The sequence below is a fragment of the Pongo abelii genome, chromosome 20 (assembly GCF_028885655.2).
Source record: "Pongo abelii isolate AG06213 chromosome 20, NHGRI_mPonAbe1-v2.0_pri, whole genome shotgun sequence".
NCBI lineage: Eukaryota > Metazoa > Chordata > Mammalia > Primates > Hominidae > Pongo > Pongo abelii.
Genome location: NC_072005.2, coordinates 8,948,213 through 8,968,595, shown reverse-complemented (window position 1 = coordinate 8,968,595; position 20,383 = coordinate 8,948,213). Strand labels below are relative to the sequence as shown.

The window sequence follows — 20,383 nt, the reverse complement described above, 5'->3', positions numbered from 1 at the left end:
CATGTTGAGCAGGCTGAGGAGGGGGAGGAAGAAGAGGGGTGGGTCTTGCTATCTCAAGAGTGGCAGAGGTGGAAGAAAATCCATGTATAAGTGGACCCACGCAGTTCAAACTCGTGTTGCTGGGGGGTCAGCTGTATTTGGATTTCTTGCCTGCTCGAGTATTTGTGCCCCAAGACCTGAGCATAAGAGATCTTTGCCCGCCTCTTCTCAATGAAATGTCCATGGCTTGTTCAACTTTGGCCACTCTGGGCTGAGAAGATTGAAGTTCCCTTGTGAGCTGAAGTCACATATCTAAGGTGGAAGCCCTTCCCCTTTCTCTGGCTGGCTGAGGGATAGCCCAGATGGGTTATCTCAAACCTCACCTACTGAACACTGTGGTCAGGTAAACGGTATTAGCTCCTTACGCCACATGCAGCTCAAGACTGAGATCGAGATGGGCTCTCTCTCTCTCTCTTTCCTTTCTTTCTCCAGCAGTTGTGAGTCCAGTCCTGATGCCATTTACTCTCAACTTCACCATCAACAACCTGCTTTACACCCCAGACATGGGGCACCCAGGCTCCTTGATCTTCAACTCTACTGAGAAGACCTTGAATCACCTGGTAAGAGCTAGACAGTGCCTACCATGGCCTGCCTTGCCCTTGCCCCACCTGGGCAAGGCATTCGATCCTGCTCATCTCCTTTCCTTCCTCTAGCTTAAGCCCTTGTTCAAGAACACCAGTATTGGTTCTGGCTACTCCGGCTGCAGACTGACCTTGCTCAGGTGAGCCTTCCTTCTCTCACATCATGAAGGGCTGCACACTCATAGGCAAGCCCACCTGGAGGTGAGGACCTGAGCCTGACACCCAGTAAGCAAGGATTATCAATGACTGGGGTCTTCCAGCAATGAAGACTTAGAAGGCACCCTCTCTGGCTGAGTATATCACAGAGGGCTTCCTGAAAGAGGTGTCTCTCAAGAACCTTAAATTATTTGGAGAAGCAGAGGCAGGGAGCACTGAGGCTCACCTATTAGAAAGGGCAGCATTGACTCATTAAGCGAACATGGAATGAGGCGCCTCAGGTCACGCCATGTGACAGGGGCTAAGGGTACCGAGAGAGTCAACCATGGGCCTTTCCCTCAAGGAGCCCACAATGTAGAGAAGGCAGCAACCACATGGACTTAAAACACTAGGAGAAACAGAGTTAGCAATACACCTCTACATAGGGCCACAGGAGCCCAGAAAAAGGACTTTTAGCTCAACCTGAGACAGTTGGGCAGAAGCTGGAGAAGATGATGCCTGAGCCAAGTTTTGACAGTTGAGTGAACAATGGCCAGAAGATAAACACTGGCAAAGATATTATTTAAAGGGGTGGCACATCTTATGGAATGGGATAGATGGAAGAAATAGCCTAGTATGTGAAAAAAGTTCTATAAAATTCAAGAGTGTGGGGCAAGTAGCAATTGCATGAACGAATGAATGAAAAAATGGAAGGAAGGAAGGGAGTGATGGAGGGAGAGGAGGGATGAGAGAGGGAGATGGGAAGAAAAAAGAAGAGATGGGAGGAAAAAAGACAGAATAGGAGGGAAGGAGAGAAGAAGGGAGGAGACAGGAAAAAAGAAGGAAGAGAAAGGAAGAAAGGAGACTGATTGATGGGGGGACTGCCTGAGTGGATGGATGAGTGCATGGAGCATAGTTGCATGAGGAGTGAATGAATTGTGGGATGAGGCGGTATCATCAAGAGTTCAGGGTGGAGTTGGGGTTAGAGGAAATACTAGAGACATTTTATAGTATTTTAAGCATTAATAGTGTCTAGGGTGTGGCCCGGTGGCTCACGCCTGTAATCCCAGCACTTTGGGAGGCCAAGGCAGGCAGATCATGAGGTCAGGAGATCGAGACCATCCTGGCCAACATGGTGAAATCCGGACTCTACTAAAAATACAAAAATTAGCCAGGTGTGGTGGCACCTGCCTGTAATCCCAGCTACTCGGGAGGCTGAGGCAAGAGAATCGCTTGAACCTGGGAGGCGGAGGTTGCAGTGAGCTGAGATCACGCCACTGCACTCCAGCCTGGCAACAGAGTGAGACTCCGTCTCAAAAAAAAAAAAAGAGATTGAGAGACAGGTCAGTTAAGAATGAGACCCTGGAGATCAGTCTCTTTACAGAAGGGAGACAGGGCTGTATAAAGAAGACCCAGAAAGAAATGTGTCTGAGAAACCAGACAACACCCAGTAAATAGAGATGTCCTAAGACCAAAAATGTGGGAGGATCCTTTAAAGAAAGAGTTGAACAGACTGTTTAACTCACCCACAGACTGTTTAACTGTTCCCATTTGTATGTTCCAATCACTTCAGGACTGAGAAGGACGGGGCAGCCACCAGAGTGGATGCTGTCTGTACCTACCATCCTGACCCCACGAGCCCTGGGCTGGACAGAGAGCATTTGTACCAGGAACTGAGCCAGCTGACCCATGACATCACCCAGCTGGGGCCCTACACCCTGGACAGAAACAGCCTCTATGTTAATGGTGAGTGTCTATGCTGCAGCTGGGGTCTCCTACACTCCCAGGTCACTCTACACCAGTAGTTCTTAACTAGGGACAATTTTGCCCCCCAGGACACATTTGACAGTGTCTGGAGACATTTTCATTTTTTGTTTGTTTGTTTGTTTGTTTTTTGAGACAGAGTTTCACTCTTGTTGCCCAGGCTGGAGTGCAATGGCGCAATCTAGGCTCACTGCAACCTCTGCCTCCCGGGTTCAAGCAATTCTCCTGCCTCAGCCTCCCGAGTAGCTGAGATTACAGGTGCCTGCCACCACGCCTGGCTAATTTTTGTATTTTTAGTAGAGATGGAGCTTCACCATGTTGGCCAGGCTGGTCTTGAACTCCTGACCTCAGCTGATCCACCTGCCTTGGCCTCCCAAAGTGCTGGGATTACAGGCATGAGCCATGGCACCCAGCCGTCTGCTAATGGCATCTAGTAAGTAGAGGCCAGAGAAGTTGCAAAACATCCAACAATGCACAAAGCAGCCTACTACCAAAACGCATTATCCGGACCAAAATGTCAATAAGGCTGAGGCTGAGCATCTGCTGTACACAGATTCCAAGTTCTGGTACAAATCTCATAGTTCTTTGAGGGCTCATCTTTCAATGCTTAGCACATCAGAGGAGGCCAATTTCCTCTTCCTTTTCACCTCCTGGAATGAAATGTTTCCTCCTCCACCTTGATCCTGTCAGAGCCCAGCTGGAGTTTGCAGACGATGGGGAAAGAAATGGGTGAGGGAGGGTCCTATGGTTGAGTCTCCTCAGTGGGCAGTGGGTGCCCAGTTCACCCTCCTGCCTTTCATTTTCTCCATCATGACAACTCAAGGCAAATTCTCAGTTTCCATGGGCCAGTGGAATCCACTGACTTGATGAAATAACCCCACCCTGAGCAAATACCCCTCAAATAATAACTGTTTACACAACACCAATGGCAACAATGACCCAAGCAGCAATGCCACCGCCAAGAATAGCAACCATAACAGCAGCTCATTTTCATCAAAAGGAAACTGTAGGGCCGGGCACAGTGGCTCACACCTATATTCCCAGTACTTTGGGAGGCCGAAGCGAGTGGATCACTTGAGGTCAGGAGTTCGAGACCAGCCCAGCCAACATGGTGAAACCCCATCTCTACTAAAAATACAAAAATTAGCCAGGCTTGGTGGCATGTGCCTGTAATCCCAGATACTCGGGAGGCTGAGGCAGAAGACTTGCTTGAACCCGGGAGGCAGAGGTTGCAGTGAGTTGAGATTGTGCCACTGCACTCCAGCCTGGGCGACAGAGCAAGACTCTGTCTGAAAAAAAAAAGGAATTGTGCCAGGAATTGTGATGAGAACTTTATATGCATTATCTCCTATTACTATTACCCAAACCTCCGTGAGTTACTATACTCATTTCTACAGAGAGCCTTTATGCATCCAGAGAGGAAGTAATTAGCCCAAATTACTCAGTTATAACACAGGACAGTATGGAAACTCCAACCAAAGATTGGAGACTCATGAAAACTCCAGGCTCCTAACTACAAGACATCACTGTGGATCGTCCAAATAAAGCAAGCCCCAATCTCAGGACAGGAATGAGGCAAGAATGGCCTCTATGCTAATGATCTAACCTAATGCTGAATTTGTTATTTCCCCTCTGAATCCACTTGGAGATTTCCTTTATATCTGACTAGAAATAGAGGATATATACTCCTCTATCCTTGACATAGGAGATAATACACACAACGTATTTCATTGTAGTATCAAGTACACATCCTGTTCTGTGTCCATAGGATTATGACTAATTTAGGGCACAGCTTAACAATGTGGTACTATTGAATGACAGACAGATGTCTGTTTTGTTGGATGCAGGACAAGCCATGTAACCTCCCTAGACTTTAGTGTCCCCTCTGTAGAATGGAATAAAAATACTATGTGGGATTGTTCTGATAATCAAATGAGATAATTCAGGAACAACCCAGATAAATTTACAGGGCTGCCCTGGGTTCTGTCTTTCCTTGTATCTCTCACAGAGCCTCAAAGGAGATGCAATCCATGACCTAGAGAAACGCTCAGGACAAATTCTCTTTTCCCCAGTTCCTTTCTTGCTCCAATGGCAACGCCACCCTTCTCATCCTGAAGTCTCTTGTTTTTACCACCACACCCGTTTTGCCAAATTTTCTCCAGTATTCCAAACCATATGAAGCCTTTCTTTCTTTGTTTCTTTCTTTCTTTCTTATCCTTCCTTCCTTCCTTCCTTCCTCCCTCCCTTCCTTCCCTCCTTCCCTTCTTTCTTTCTCTCTCTCTCTCTTTCTTTCTTCTCTCTTCTTTCTTTCTTTTTTCTCTTCTCTTCTTTTCTTTTCTTTTTGAGACACAGTCTCACCCTGTTGCACAGGCTGGAGTGCAATGGCACGATCTCGGCTCACTGCAACTCCTCCTCCCAGGTTCAAGTGATTCTCTTGCCTCAGCTTCCTGAGTAGCTGGGATTACAGGCGCCCACTGCCATGCCACGCTAATTTTTGTGTTCTTAGTGGAGACGGGGTTTCACCATGTTGGCCGGGCTGGTCTCAAACTCCTGACCTCAAGTGATCCGCCCATCTTGGTCTCCCAAAGTGCTGGGATTACAGGCGTGAGCCACCAAGCCCGGCCCCATATGAACCATTTCTATCCCTCATTTCTCTATACTTTTACCTAAAAATACCACTGTCTTCACCCATCACATTTTTGTCAATTCTACATCACACACACACACAGAAAGTTGGAAAAAAATTATACTATCATGAAATTTTGTGAAAGGAGGTAAGCTGAGAGACTAAGAATCAAACTAAATTATCTTTATGGATAGAAAGCACACTCATCCATACATGTGTCTTTCCACCCTTGTAATGTATTTATTACTATTGCTGGTGCATACTAGATTCCCAATAAATAGGGACAGCTATTATGGTATTTTTATTTCAGGAATAATAATAGTGATGATCTCCACCATTATTGTCAAAGGACAAAACACAAAATAGGCACCAAATAAAATGTAGCCATTATCCTTTATTCACAAAAGATCTTGGCCCCACCTCTTCTCAATGAAGTGTCCATGACTTGTTCAACTTTGGCCACTCTGAGCTGAGAGGATGGAGGTTCCCTTGTGAGCTGAAGTCACACATCGAAGGTGGAAGCCCTTCCCCTCCCTCTGGCTGGATGAGGGATAGCCCAGATGGGCTTATCATGAAAGTGTCCCATGATTTCCATTTCTAGATCTACCATCTTCACCTCCCCTACCTCTCACCCATCATAATAGTCCTTCTTTACTCTTTCCTCCCTATCTACAGGTTATAACCGTCGGTACCGGACCCCTGCCACTAGCAGTGAGTATTCAAACCTGTGATATTCCAATGGCTTTGGGACCCTTCCTCCCCAAGGTGCATTCCTCAGAAGAGAAACTGATCATTCTCCCTCCCTACGTGCCCAGTCACAGCCTCAGAGCAGCCCCTAACCCATCAAGGTCTTGGTGTGAGTCAAGACAGAAGCCCAAATTCCAATTAGCTGTTCCTGTCCCATATTCCTTTAGGAGGACACCCAATCATTTCTCTATGTTCTTTTTTTCTCAGCTCCAGTGACTTCTACATTCTCCCCAGGGATTTCCACATCCTTCATCCCCAGCTCCACAGGTAGGAAGCTCCTCTCTGGCATCTATGAAATTTAACACTGCATGGTCTGTTCCCTGCTGACCACCCAGACTCAGCCTGTTCCACTCTCCCTCTCACTCTCTCTTTTTTTTTTTTTTTATGGAGTCTTGCTCTGTCACCCAGGCTGGAGTGGAATGGTGTGATCTCAGCTCACTTCAACCTTCGCCTCCCAGGTTCAAGTGATTCTCCTGCCTCAGCCTCCCGAGTAGCTGGGATTACAGGTGCACGCCACCACGCCTGGCTAATTTTTTGTATTTTTAGTAGAGGCGGGGTTTCACCATGTTGGCCAGGCTGGTCTCGAACTCCTGACCTCAAGTGATCCACCCGCCTCGGCCTCCCAAAGTGCTGGGATTATAGGCATGAGCCACCACGCCAGGCCCACTCTCTAAATTTTGACCACCCCAGGCACTTGAGTGGTCTTCTAGCACCCTAACCTCTGTCCAACCTCAGGAGCTTTGCACTAGCGATTCCTGGAGACCAGCTATGGTTGGTATCTTCTCAACTTTCTAATTTTTTAAAATTAATTATTATTATTTTTTTTGAGATGGAGTCTCGCTCTGTCACCCAGGCTGGAGTGCAGTGGCATGATCTCGGCTCACTGCAACCTCTACCTCCAAGGTTCATGCAATTTTCCTGCCTCAGCCAGAAATTTTCTCAGTGGTCAAGATCGCACCACTGCGCTCCAGCCTGGGCAATGGAGCTAGGCTCCATCACAAAAAAAAAAAAAAAAAAAAAAAGATGGAAATTGGGCATTCCTAACCCTTAACCCTGCCTTGTGATTCTGGAGTTATGGGATAGAACCTGGTGTCCCGTAATTTAAATTCCGCTTTCAGGCCTTCTGTTTTGTGAGTCACAACACTGCAAACTTTTTACATGCTGTAGACAGGATGTTCACTCTCCACTTCCTCACCGCTCTGCTCTAATCAATTCAACCATTTATGTGACGTGCCTAACTCCTCTGGGCTTGTACATATGTAACGTGTATTATTAAGCAAGTCATTCCATGATCAATGATGTCACTTTTTCTAGGTGCTTTCAAAATTTGTTCTTCATTATTGATTTTCAGTAGTTTGATTATGGTGTGTCTGGGCATGGTTTTCTTTGAGTTTATCCTGCTTAAAGTTTTTTCAGCTTCTTGAGTCTCAAAGTGTTTGTTTTTCAAAAAATTTGGGAAATGATCTGAGACTATATCTTCAACTTTGTTTTCTGCTCTGATTCTTTCTCCCCTTCGGACCTCCAGTGAAATGATGTTGCCCCAAGAGACCCTGAGGTTCTGTTCATTTTGTTATTTATCAATCTTTTTTCCTCTCTGACTTTCAGGTTTAATAATTTTTATAGAATATTTTCACAATCACCAAGCCTTTTCTCTATCAGCTCCATTCTGCCCATCCATTGAATTCTTTTTATCTCAGTTACTTTATATTTCAGTTTGAAAGTTTCTGTTTGGTTAGATAGATAGATGGATAGATAGATGGATGTTATAATGTATATGTTATATAAAAATATATTTATGGTTATACATATAACATATATGTTATATGTAGTTATTTATATAGCCATAACTATATATAAACTATATATAGTTATATATAACCATATATATAGTTACCATATAGTAACCACATATATAAAACATATAGTTATATATATAGTGTCTCTATATATAGTTATAGTTATATATATGGTTATAGATGTAGTTTCTACCTCTGTAACTATATATAGTTATATATGTATGTTTCTCTGTATATAACTATATATATTTCTATATATATAGTTATAGAAATTATACATATAACTGGAAGATGCTGGGGAAAGATGGCATGAGGAAGCCTGGAGCAGTCATGGTCATCCCCACTCTGCTCCAAACTCCTCAAGAGCAGGAGAAGGGTCCTCGTCATTCTCCAGTCATGTTGACCTTGAGCAATTTACTTACCCTCTCAGTACCTCAGTTTTCTCACCTGCCAAGTGGGGATAATAATATTTCATAAATTGGTTGCAAATGTTAAATGCAACTCTATGTAAGAACACCTAGCACAGGGGCTACCAGAGAATTTGGTTTAACAAATATTTATCAAGCACCTATTCTGGGCTGGGCAGAGGGGATACGATGTTGACTAAGTCAAATGCAGTCCCTCCCCTCACCAAGTTTACAGTGTATTGGGGAAGACTGAAATGGAACAAGCAATTACAATTGACAATAAAAGACAACCAAGTTATTGAGCACTTACTATATGGCATACCATGTGCTATATATTTTTTACTTTCTATTTTTCATTTTGAAATAAATAAATATAATAAAATAAATAATAAATAATATCAATAAATAATAAATAACTTTTCATTTTGAAATAAATAATAAATAAATTCAGGGGATGTTGTAAAAATAGTGTAGTGTTACCCTGTACCCTTCACCCAGTTTCTCCCCAATGGCTACATCTTACATAACTCTAATACAATATCAGAAGCGGGAAATTGACATTGTTAAAATCCATTTTACTGGTTTTACATGCGTGTGTGCGCATGTGAGCTTGTGTGTGTGCATGTGTGCATGCATGTGTGCGTGCATGTGTGCATCTGTGTGCATGTGTGCATGTGTGTGTGCATGCGTGTGTGTGTGTGTGTGTGTGTGTGGGTAGCCCTATGCAATTTTTATCACATGGGCATAGCCCTATAATCACCACCACCATCAAGATTCAGAACTGTTCCATTCCCCCAAAGAGTCCCCTCATGCTAGCCTTCATAATCAAGCCCACCGAGCCCAACACTATTGAATAGAATAACTATTGCTATTCTGCTCTCTATCTCCATCTCCGTCTCTATAATTTTAGTTTGAGGATGTTATATAAATGGAAATGTACAACATGTCACCTTTGAAATTGGCTTCTTTTCCACTCAGTGTAATGCCCTGGAGATGTGCTCTTTTTAACAGTCATGTAACCTTCCTAATTTCCCTCCAAAATATCATTATGCCCCTCGCCGCTTTTTTTTTTTTTTTTTTTTTTTTTTGAGACAGAGTGCTTTGTCGCCCAGGCTGGAGTGCAGTGGTATAATCTCAGCTCACTGCAGCCTCCGTCTCCCGGGTTCAAGTGATTCCCCTGCCTCAGTCTCCCGAGTAGCCGGGATTACAAGTGCATGCCACCATGCCTGGCTAATTTTTGTATTTTTAGTCGAGATGGGGTTTCACTGTGTTGGCCAGGCTGGTCTTGAATTCCTGACCTCAAGTGATCTGCCTGCCTTGGCCTCCCAAAGTGCTGGGATTACAGGCGTGAGCCACCGCGCCCGGCCCATTATGCCCATTGTATTACAGTGGAAGAAACTGAGGTATGGACAGGTAACATGTCCATGGTCACTTGGCTGGTGAGGGGCAGAGAGGAGATTTGAAATCAAATCTGACTCACTAGTGTGGCCATAACCATGGTAACTATGTCTCTCTACCATGTGGTCTCCTCTTTATTAAAGAAAGGGCAAGTTCTGGGAGTTTTGGGCTTGAGTGGGGAAGGGTAGTCAAGTAAAGCAGGTGAGAGAAGGTCTGCTTTAAGGACTGCTGTTTGATTTTTGTTGTTGTTGTTCAGTGTTCAATGGGATTGAGTTGGTTCTTTTTTCCCTTCTTGTTCCCCAAAGCATGAGACTGTTCCGGTCCTTTTCCCTTTTGTTAGGGAAAAGGTATGGCTAGAGTTTGTTAGGGCGGGTATGGGCACCTGGCAGAGTCTGAGACCTCAGCTTCCAGTAGTCACACATTCTTACCCAATACACCTACCCTAGTCCCCTAACCTGCTTCTGGTCCCCTAACCTGCTTCTGGGCCCAGGTAATGCATTTTAGGAACATCCCACTTTTCTCCTTACCTGGCTTTCCATTATCCATCCAAACTAAAGCACCCACCTGTCTGCTTCAGACTCTTGCTTCAAGCACTCCATCTGGGTCCTCAGAAATTGACTTACAGTCAGTTCAGATCTGACTCAGGCGTGGCCTTCTTTTCTCCTTCCTTGCAGCAGCCACAGTCCCATTCATGGTGCCATTCACCCTCAACTTCACCATCACCAACCTGCAGTATGAGGAGGACATGCGGCACCCTGGTTCCAGGAAGTTCAACGCCACAGAGAGAGAACTGCAGGGTCTGGTGAGAGCCCCGCCCACCTTACTCCTCCCTCGCCCACTTAAGACAAACCAGCCCACCTCACACTGCCTCACCCACTGATGCCAGCCATGCCCACCTCATCCAACCCCAGCCACCTTTCCCTGCCCCACCCACTGATTTCAGTCATGCCCACCTACCCTGCCCCACCCACATCACTCCAGCCTGGTCCACCCCTCCAACACCCCATTCTTCCTGGCTTCCCACAGCTGTTGTTTCTCACCTCCCCTCTCCTTCCTTGCAGCTCAAACCCTTGTTCAGGAATAGCAGTCTGGAATACCTCTATTCAGGCTGCAGACTAGCCTCACTCAGGTGAGACCCTCCCCAAGAAAAACACAGCCCAACAGGTGAATATGACCCTAGTCTCTGGGTTCCCTGACTCTGTTCATACTTGGAACAACTATTGCCCATGGATACTAAGCATCACCACCACCAGCAGCAGATAACTATTCCTAAGACCCAAGGCACTGCATTATGTACTTCATATTTAATGCCTCATCAGTGTTTGCAACAGCCTCATGAAGCAGGAGCAGAAGGGGAAACTGAGGCCCAGGTTAAGTGGCTTGTGCCAGGGCACACAAAGCAACTCCAGCACTTCAGGTTCTAGATCCAAACTCCTATCCCTTAGGTGACACTTCCTCCTCTGCCCCCATTACGAACTTGCAGCATGTGGAAAACCCCAATCTGACTTCCCTCTAAGGCAACTTGCCCAGAGAATCTAAGAGGGGAGGAAAGGAAGGCTTCAGCCCTTACAGGCAGGAGGTCAGCTCCTGAGTGGCTCAGATGCAGCCACAGAGGGCCTGGCCAGTCTGAGGGTGACTGAGAGGCACTGAGGGCACTGTCCCTGAGTGCCGGAAAGGGCAGGTCTTTTAGGGTAGACATTGGTTGATATCATTTCCTGCCTGGCATTCTCACCTTCCACACCTCTCCCACAGAATCTCCAAGTGTGGCTCTCCCGAGAGAGAGTCAGTCATCTACCTCCAGCTTCCTTTCCTTCCCAGGGGGAAGACGGGACAGGGGGGCCCTAGTGGCTAAGAGCATTGGTGAACTCAGGCAGACCTCAGTTCTAAACCAACCTAGCTCTGCCATTTACTATCTGTGACTCTGAGCAAGTGCCTGAAGCCTTCTGTGCCCTGTTTCCCAACATATTATATATATAAAATACATATATTATATATAGACATATATTTTATATACATATTGAGGCATATTTTATAAACATATGTTTACAGACATATTTTTATATGCATGTTATATACGTATATAACATGATATATATAATGTATATATTATACATATTGTTCTATTGTATACATGTTATATATGTTATAACATATATAGTACATGTTATATATGATATATATAATTATATATGATATATAATTGTTATATATGATATATATAATTATATATGATATATAATTGTTATATATGATATATATAATTATATATGATATATAATTGTTATATATGATATATATAATTATATATTATATAATTGTTATATATGTATATATTATATTTGTTATGTATTATATACAACATATAACAACATATAACATATACATTATATATTGTTATATATAATATATACATATATAACATATGTATAACATATGTTATATATAATGTATGTAACATATATGTGTATGTGTGATGTATATAACATATCTGACATTAACATATAACATGTTATAATATATTATATATGTTACATATTATATATTATGTATCATAATATAATATGTATAAATATATAATATATAAAAGTATATAAGTATAAATACATATATAAATATATATTATGTATAGTATACATGTGGATACATATAACTTCTACATATACCTAGTATATATTCTATATATAAAGAGTCCATGAATTACAATGATTCAACTTATGATTTTTCAAACTTTGCGATAATGCCATAGCAATATGCATTCAGTAGAAAGCATACCTTCAACACCCATGCAACCATTCTGTCATTCACTTTCAGTACAATATTCAATAAATTATATGAGATATTCAACAGTTTATTATAAAATAGGCTTTGTGTTAGGTGATTTTGCCCAAATGTAGGCTAATGTAAGGGTTCAGAGCATGTTTAAGGTAGGATAGGCTAACCTATCATGTTCTGTAGGTTAGGTATAGTGAATTTTTATTTTTATTTTTATTTTTGAGACAGAGTCTTGCTCTGTCACCCAGACTGGAATGCACTGATGCAATCATAGCTCACTGCAGCCTTGAACTCCTGGGCTCAAGTGATCCTCCTACCTCAGCCTCCTGAGTAGCTGGGACTACAGGTGTGTGCCACCACACCTGGCTATTTTTTTTTTAATTTTTTTTTTGTGTGGAGAGGAGGGTCTTGCCATGTTGCCCAGGTGGCCTTGAACTCCTGGGCTCAAGGAATCCTCCCACCTTGGCCTCCCAAAATCCTGGGATTACAGGCGTGAGCCACCACGCCTGGCTACAGGGCATTTTTGACTTATGACATTTTCAGTTCACAATGGGTTTGTCAGGGCTGGGCATGGTGGCTCACACCTGTCATCCCAGCACTTTGGGAGGCTGAGGCAGGTGGATCACTTGAGGCCAGGAGTTTGAGACCAGCTGTCCAAATGGCAAAATCTTGTCTCTACTAAACATACAAAAAGTAGCCAGGCGTGGTGTGACAACTGTAGTTACAGCTACTCGGGAGACTGAAGCGTGAGAATCACTTGAACTTAGGAGATGGAGGTTGCAGTGAGTCAAGATCACACCACTGCACTCCAGCCTGGATGACAGAGCAAGACTCTTGTCTCCAAAAAACAAAAAACAGGCTGGGTGCATGGCTCATGCCTGTAATCCCAGCACTTTGGGAAGCTGAGGCAGGTGTATCATCTGAGGTCAGTAGTTCAAGATCAGCTTGGCAAACGTGGAGAAAACCCATCTCTACTTAAAATACAAAAATTAGCTGGGTGTGGTGGTGGGTACCTGTAGTCCCAGCTACTCGGGAGGCTGAGGCAGGAGAATGGATTGAACCTGGGAGGCAGAGGTTGCACTGAGCCGAGATCACACCACTGAACTCCAGCCTGGGCAACAGAGTGAGACTCCATCTCCAAAAACAAAAGAAAACAAAAACAAACAAACAAAAAAAAACATGGGTTTATCAGGACATAATACCATCATGAGTCAAGAAGCATCTAAATGTACATGGTAGTTATATAAAAATAGTTATATAGTTATATACAATAGTTATATCTAAACCAGTTTAATATATGTTAGGTAGAGGTATATGGTAGTTATATAAAAAATAGTTATATAATAGTTATATAGTTATATAATTATATAAAATAGTTATATATAAACCAGTTTAATATATGTTGGGTAGAGGTATAATAATATCTATTTTATATACTATATAATATAATAATGTATAAAATGCAAAACGATATATATTTCTATATTGTTTATATTTACAGGTCTACATTTTGTATATTTTATGTTATATATAATTGCGTTATACATAATATAATTAGTATAGTACTGACTGGGGGAATTGAGCAGTACCAACCCATAGGGATGCTTTGAGGATGAAAATATGCAATTATGAATACAAAATGCTGGGCCTGCTGCATAGGAAGTATTTAATAAATGGTAGTGGTTACTATAAAGTCGTTCCTACTATAGAGCTACTCACAACCCTGGGACACAGGAGCCCCTTTCCCTCTAATCACTCAGTAGTGGGTGGTTAGGTAAGTGAGTCCACGTCCTGTGGCCGGGAACAGGTGCTGAGACATGAAGACCTTCTGACTCCATGTTGGACCAGCCACAGTTTCAGACGGACCAGCCAAAAAGGGCATTTTCCCCAAGCCATTTAGCTCCCTTGAGTCTCATAACAAATCTCTTAGCCCTGCTGGTCCATGGGATCTAGAGAGGATGACTTGAACCTTCTGATCCCACCATTTGAAAACGCCATGCCGTGGGCACCAGTAGGAGGGCCACTGCTAGGCACACCAGTACAAGGGCCACTGCCACAGATTACAGATTAACCCTAAGTATAGCTGTCACATACCTAGTACTTTAGGAGGCTTATTCAGGGCCATGCAGATCCCTGGCATTATTATCCTAGGATCCTACACCAAGCAAAGCAGGAGCTGCCCCTCCTCATAAACCCATAAGCCCCCCTCTTGAGCAAAGCAGCTGGGAAGGCCAGAAGTTATTAAATCTCCCTTCTGCCCTAGTTCCAAAGACAGACTCAGCTCAAGCCTACATGCAGCAAACCCTATAAAAGTCTCACCTCTTGGCATTTCTGCCATGGTAATGCTTTCTACTTCCACTAATAATCCTAGTAATTTGTTTATGGTGGGCATCTCTCTGATGAGAGCCGCATTCTTTTTTTTTTTTTTTTTTGAGACAAGCTTGTTCTGTTGCCCAGGCTGGAGTGCAGTGGTGTGATCTCAGCTCACTGTAACCTTTGGCTCCTGGGTTCAAGCAGTTCTCCTGCCTCAGCCTCCCAAGTAGCTGGGATTACAGGCACGTACCACCACGCCCAGCTAATTTTTGTATTTTTAGGAGAGATGGGGTTTCACCATGTTGGCCAGGATGGTCTCAATCTCTTGATCTCGTGATCTGCCTGCCTTGGCCTCCCAAAGTGCTGGGATTACAGGCGTGAGCCACCACACCTGGCCTGAGAGCCACATTCTTGTTAACCACAGTTTCCCCAGAGTCCACATTAGGGGTTGACAAAGAGTGGAAAGGAAGGACAAAAGGATGGAGAGGTGGATGGACTAAGCATATGTAGGTTCTTACCCAGGCCAGAGAAGGACAGCTCAGCCACGGCAGTGGATGCCATCTGCACACATCGCCCTGACCCTGAAGGCCTCGGACTGGACAGAGAGCGACTGTACTCGGAGCTGAGCAATCTGACAAATGGCATCCAGGAGCTGGGCCGCTACACCCTGGACCGGAACAGTCTCTATGTCAATGGTAAGCAGCTGTGATGTGGTTGGAGGCTATTCCTCCTTGCTGGGCAGCCTGTAATCTCTGGCTTGAGGTCACACTCACTGCCAGGCATTTGAAAATTCAGCCCTGTGCTCTACATGGGATGACTAAGTTCTTCATGGTACTAAGATACTTCATGGTATCTTTTTTTTTTTTTGAAACGGAATCTCACGCTGTCGCCAGGCTGAGGTGCAGTGGCATGATCTCAGCTTACTGCAACCTCCATCTCCCAGGTTCAAGCAATTCTCCTGCCTCAGCCTCCCGAGTAGCTGGGACTACAGGTGCATGCCACCACACCCAGCTAATTTCTGTATTTTTGGTAGAGACAGGGTTTCACCATGTTGGCCAGGATGGTCTCAATCTCTTGACCTTGTAATCCGCCTGCCTTGGCCTCCCAAAGTACTGGGATTACAGGCTTGAGCCACTGCACCTGGCCAGGACTTCATGGTTTCTTCGTCATGGAGTGAATTCCATCAGGGCATTCTTCCCTGATGTGAGGGCGCTGATAGGAAATCTTTAATGGTCCCTGCTGCATGAAACTCCTTCCATTGCACCAGGGTAGCCCTGACCCCTATTTTGTCCCCCACATCTCCTTGTCACTTACCCACACTCCTCCCTCCTTCTCTATGCAGGTTTCACCCATCGAAGCTCTATGCCCACCACCAGCAGTGAGTATTCAACTCATGTCCACATGCCCATGATCCTACACCAAGCAAAGCAGGAGCAGCCCCTCCTCATAAACCCATAAGTCCTCCTCTTGAGCAAAGCAGCTGGAAAGGCAGAAGTTATTCAAGCTCCCCTTTGCCCCAGTTTCAAAGACCGACTCAGCTCAAGCCCACATGCAGCAAACCCTATACAAGTCTCACCTCTTGGCATTTCTGCCATGGTAATGCTTTCTGCTCTCACTAATGAGGACTTCTCCTTAGCTCCTGGGACCTCCACAGCGGATGTGGGAAACTCAGGGACTCCATCCTCCAGCCCCAGCCCCACGAGTAAGTACCAGTCAATGACATCTCTATTACAGCATGCTATCTCTGTCATTTTTACTCAGATGAAGATGGAAAGTCATAGCAAATCTACTGACAGTGAGTGGACCAATGAAATTTGTTGGCCACCTAGTGTGTACCAGATCCTAGAGATACAGGAGGGAGAACAAAACCGATACAAAATCTCTGCTCTCAGTGAGCTTGTATTCTTGTCATGATGATGATGTTGATGGTGGTTCTGTTGATGATGATGATGATGATGTTGCTGGTGATACTGTTGATGATGATGATAGTGATGTTGATGACAATGATGATGATGATGATGATGATGATGTTGAAGAAAATGAGCTGGTGATGGTGGTGGGGTTATTATGGTAATAATGATATGTTGAGTGTGATGATGATGGTGGTGGTGTTGATGATGATGATGATGATGATTATTATTATGCTAGTGACATTGATGATGTTAATGGTGATGTCGATGACAATGACAATGATGGTGATGAGGATGATGTCGGTGATGGTGGTGGGGTTATGATGGTAATGATATGTTGAGTGTGATGATGATGATGCTGGTAGTGGTAGTGTTGATGATGATGATGGTTATTATGCTACTGACATTGTGGATGATGGTGATGGTGATGTCCATGACAACGATGATGGTGATGAGAATGATGTCGGTGATGGTGGTGGGGTTATGATGGTAATGATATGTTGAATGTGATGATGGTGATGATGATGTTTGTGGTTCATGATGGGGATCATCATGGTGGTGCTGGTGGTATTTGTGATGACAATAATGATAATAATAATGATGACAATGATAGTGATGATGATGATGGTGATAATAAAGATAACAGATATCACCTTACAATATTGAGCACTAAATATGTGCCAAGAGCTATGTTCAGTATCTAACTACTATTGTATAATCTACTTTAGAAAATGAATTGTATCATAGATAAGAAAGGCATGGAAAATATTCATTATGTCACTCAATTTAATTGCTGCATATGGTTATTACAAAGTGCTATTCTCTCTACTTTGAACATAATGTTTATTTCCCACTCCCACTACAGCTGCTGGCCCTCTCCTGATGCCATTCACCCTCAACTTCACCATCACCAACCTGCAGTACGAGGAGGACATGCATCACCCAGGCTCCAGGAAGTTCAACACCACGGAGAGCGTCCTGCAGGGTCTGGTTAGTGTCCTGCCCTCCACACTGTGCCCTGCTCACGATACCCAGTCCCTCTTATATCATCCATGCCAGGGCGATGGAAAAATATCACACCCAACTCACTCTTGCCCCAAGAGATGCAAGCCTCAGCTGGGAGTGGTGGCTCACACCTGTAATACCAGCACTTTGGGAGGCCAAGGCGGGTGGATCACCTGAGGTCAGGAGTTTGTGACCAGCCTGGCCAACATGGTGAAACCTCATCTCTACTAATATACAAAAATTAGCCAAGCATGGTGGTGCATGCCTGTAATCCAAGCTACTTGGGAGAGTGAGGCAAGAGAATCACTTGAATCAAGGAGGCAGAGGTTGCAGTGAGTCAAGATCATGCCACTTTACTCCAGCCTAGGCAAAAAAGTGGAACTCCATCTCACAAAAAAAAAGAAAAAAAGAGAGAGATGCAAGCCTCCCCCACCGAGGCCAGCCCTGCCCACCTCACTTCTGCCTGGCTCTTACATAAAACTTAGCCCTCCTACTCACCGCCCTCTCCCTCCTCCACAGCTCAAGCCCTTGTTCAAGAACACCAGTGTCGGCCCTCTCTACTCTGGCTGCAGATTGACCTTGCTCAGGTGAGAACTTAGAATTTCCAGCCTGGCTGCCCCACTTGTACTCACTCCAAAAGACTTTGCACTGCTTCCTTGCTGCACTTCCTAGGGATATCCTCACCAAAGGTAGAATTCAGGAGTCACTGGCTTCAGGATCAGTGTGTTTCCTGACAGTAACACCCCTACACTCCACCTCAACAGAGAGAATCTGCATGGCCCATCATCAAGATTGAGCCCCTCCCCTTATCATCCCTCTGAATTCCCTCCATTCCCTGTGCCTCCCTTTCCTTTACATGTTAAATTCTGTCCCCAGGATTTCTTTCAGGACAATCATGCCTCATCCACATGCTTTCATCCTCATTTTGAGCTCTTCACTGGGCTCAAGTCTGGCTCCCCTGTCCCATCCATGAAAATGTCAGTTTCATCTTGTCATTGTATCCGTGACTCCGCTCACAGTCCTCAGCAAGCCAATAGTCCATGCACTAAGAGTCAATGTGGCTTCTCACCTCTTTCCCAGGTTTCTCATTTCTCTGGTCCTTGCTGTCCTTCCCTCAGCAATCGCAAGACCCTTCCTAGATAATCTTTTCACTGTCATTTTTCCCACTGACCCTCCCCAGGCCCGAGAAAGATGGGGCAGCCACTGGAGTGGATGCCATCTGCACCTACCACCACCTTGACCCCAACAGCCCTGGACTCAACAGGGAGCAGCTGTACTGGGAGCTAAGCAGGCTGACCAATGGCATTGAAGAGCTGGGCCCCTACACCCTGGACAGGAACAGTCTCTATGTCAATGGTGAGTGGCTGTGATGTGGTTGAAATCTCTTCCCCCTTGCTTGGCAGCCTCTAATCTCTAACTAGAGGTCAGACTCCCTGCCTGGCCTTTGAAAATTCTGTCATGTGCTCTACATGGGATGACTAAGGTCTGGACTTCATGGTTTCCTTACCATTGTGGACTGTATTCCCTCAGGGCATTCTTTCCTGATGTAAGGATGCTGACAGGAAATCTTCAATGGTCCCTGTACCATGAAACTCAGTTCATTGCACCAGGGTAGCATTGACCTCCATTTTGTCCCCCACCTCTCCTTGTCTCTTACCCACTCTCCTCCCTCCTTCTCTATGCAGGTTTCACCCATCAGAGCTCTGTGTCCACCACCAGCAGTAAGTATTCAACTCATGTCCACATGCCTCAGTTCCTACACCAAGAGGAGCAGAAGCTGGCTCCTCCTCATAAACCCATTAAGTCCTCTTCATAAGCAAAGGATTTAGGAGGGCAGAAGTTATTTAAGTGCCCCTCTGCCCAGCTCAAGAGACCGACCCAGCTCAAGCCACACATGCAACAAACCCCATAAATAGTCTCCCCTCTTGCCATTTCTGCCAAGAGAGTGCTTTCTGCTTTCACTGATGAGGACTTTTCCTCAGCTTCTGGGACCTCCACAGTGGACCTTGGGACCTCAGGGACTCCATCCTCCCTCTCCAGCCCCACAAGTAAGCATCAGTCAATGACATCTCTATGAGAGCATACCTGATTAGTGTAAACATCTCTGTCATTTTCACTCAAATAAAGATGGAAAATCATAGTAAATCTAGTGATACTGAGTGGACAAATTTGTTTTGGCCACCTACTGTGTACCAGACCCCAGGAATACAGTAAGAAAAAGAAAATCAATTAAAAAAAATCTATGCCCTCAGTGAGCTTGTATTCTTGTGATGATGATGATGATGGTGGTAGTTACGATGGTAATGATGATGTGTTCAGTGGGATGATGATGATGGTGGTGGTGGCATTGTTTATGATGATGATGGTCATACTGTTGATGATGGCGGTAGTGATGTTGATGATGATGGTGATGGTGATGAGGATGATGCTGGTGAAGGTAGAGGAAGTTATGATGGTAATTATGATGTATTGAGTGTGATGATGATAGTGCTAGTGTTGCTGTTTATAATGATGATAGTGGTGATCTTGATGATGGTGGTGGTGATGTTGATGACAGTGATGATGGTGATGAGGGTGATGCAGGTGATGGTGGTGGAGGTTGTGATGGTAATGATGTTGTATTGAGTGTGATGGTGATGATGATGGTGGTAGTGTTGCTGTTTATAATGATCATGATAATGATAGTGTTGATGTTGATGGTGGTGGTGATGTTGATGACAATGACGGTGATAAGGATGATTCAGGTGACGGTGGTGGGGTTATGATGGTAATGATGATGTGTTGAGAGTGATGATGTCTGTGGTGGTCATGATGGGGATTATCATGGTGGTGATGATGATAATAATGATGGTGATGATGACAATGATGGTGATGGTGATGATGATGATAG

At 44.5% G+C, this 20,383-nt stretch overlaps 1 protein-coding gene across 1 annotated transcript in view; it reads left to right on the top strand.

Moving 5' to 3' along the window:
* The first annotated feature begins 480 nt into the window (after nucleotides 1-480).
* MUC16 (mucin 16, cell surface associated) overlaps nucleotides 481-20,383 on the top strand; it is a 91,447-nt gene continuing 71,544 nt past the window's right edge. Inside the window, exons 1-10 of the mRNA XM_063719903.1 lie at nucleotides 481-599; nucleotides 693-760; nucleotides 2,329-2,501; nucleotides 15,921-15,956; nucleotides 16,215-16,280; nucleotides 17,354-17,478; nucleotides 18,013-18,080; nucleotides 18,674-18,849; nucleotides 19,179-19,214; nucleotides 19,476-19,541. Of these exons, the coding sequence (XP_063575973.1) occupies nucleotides 492-599; nucleotides 693-760; nucleotides 2,329-2,501; nucleotides 15,921-15,956; nucleotides 16,215-16,280; nucleotides 17,354-17,478; nucleotides 18,013-18,080; nucleotides 18,674-18,849; nucleotides 19,179-19,214; nucleotides 19,476-19,541 (922 nt within the window). The 5' untranslated portion in view covers nucleotides 481-491. The remainder of the gene's footprint in view (nucleotides 600-692; nucleotides 761-2,328; nucleotides 2,502-15,920; nucleotides 15,957-16,214; nucleotides 16,281-17,353; nucleotides 17,479-18,012; nucleotides 18,081-18,673; nucleotides 18,850-19,178; nucleotides 19,215-19,475; nucleotides 19,542-20,383) is intronic.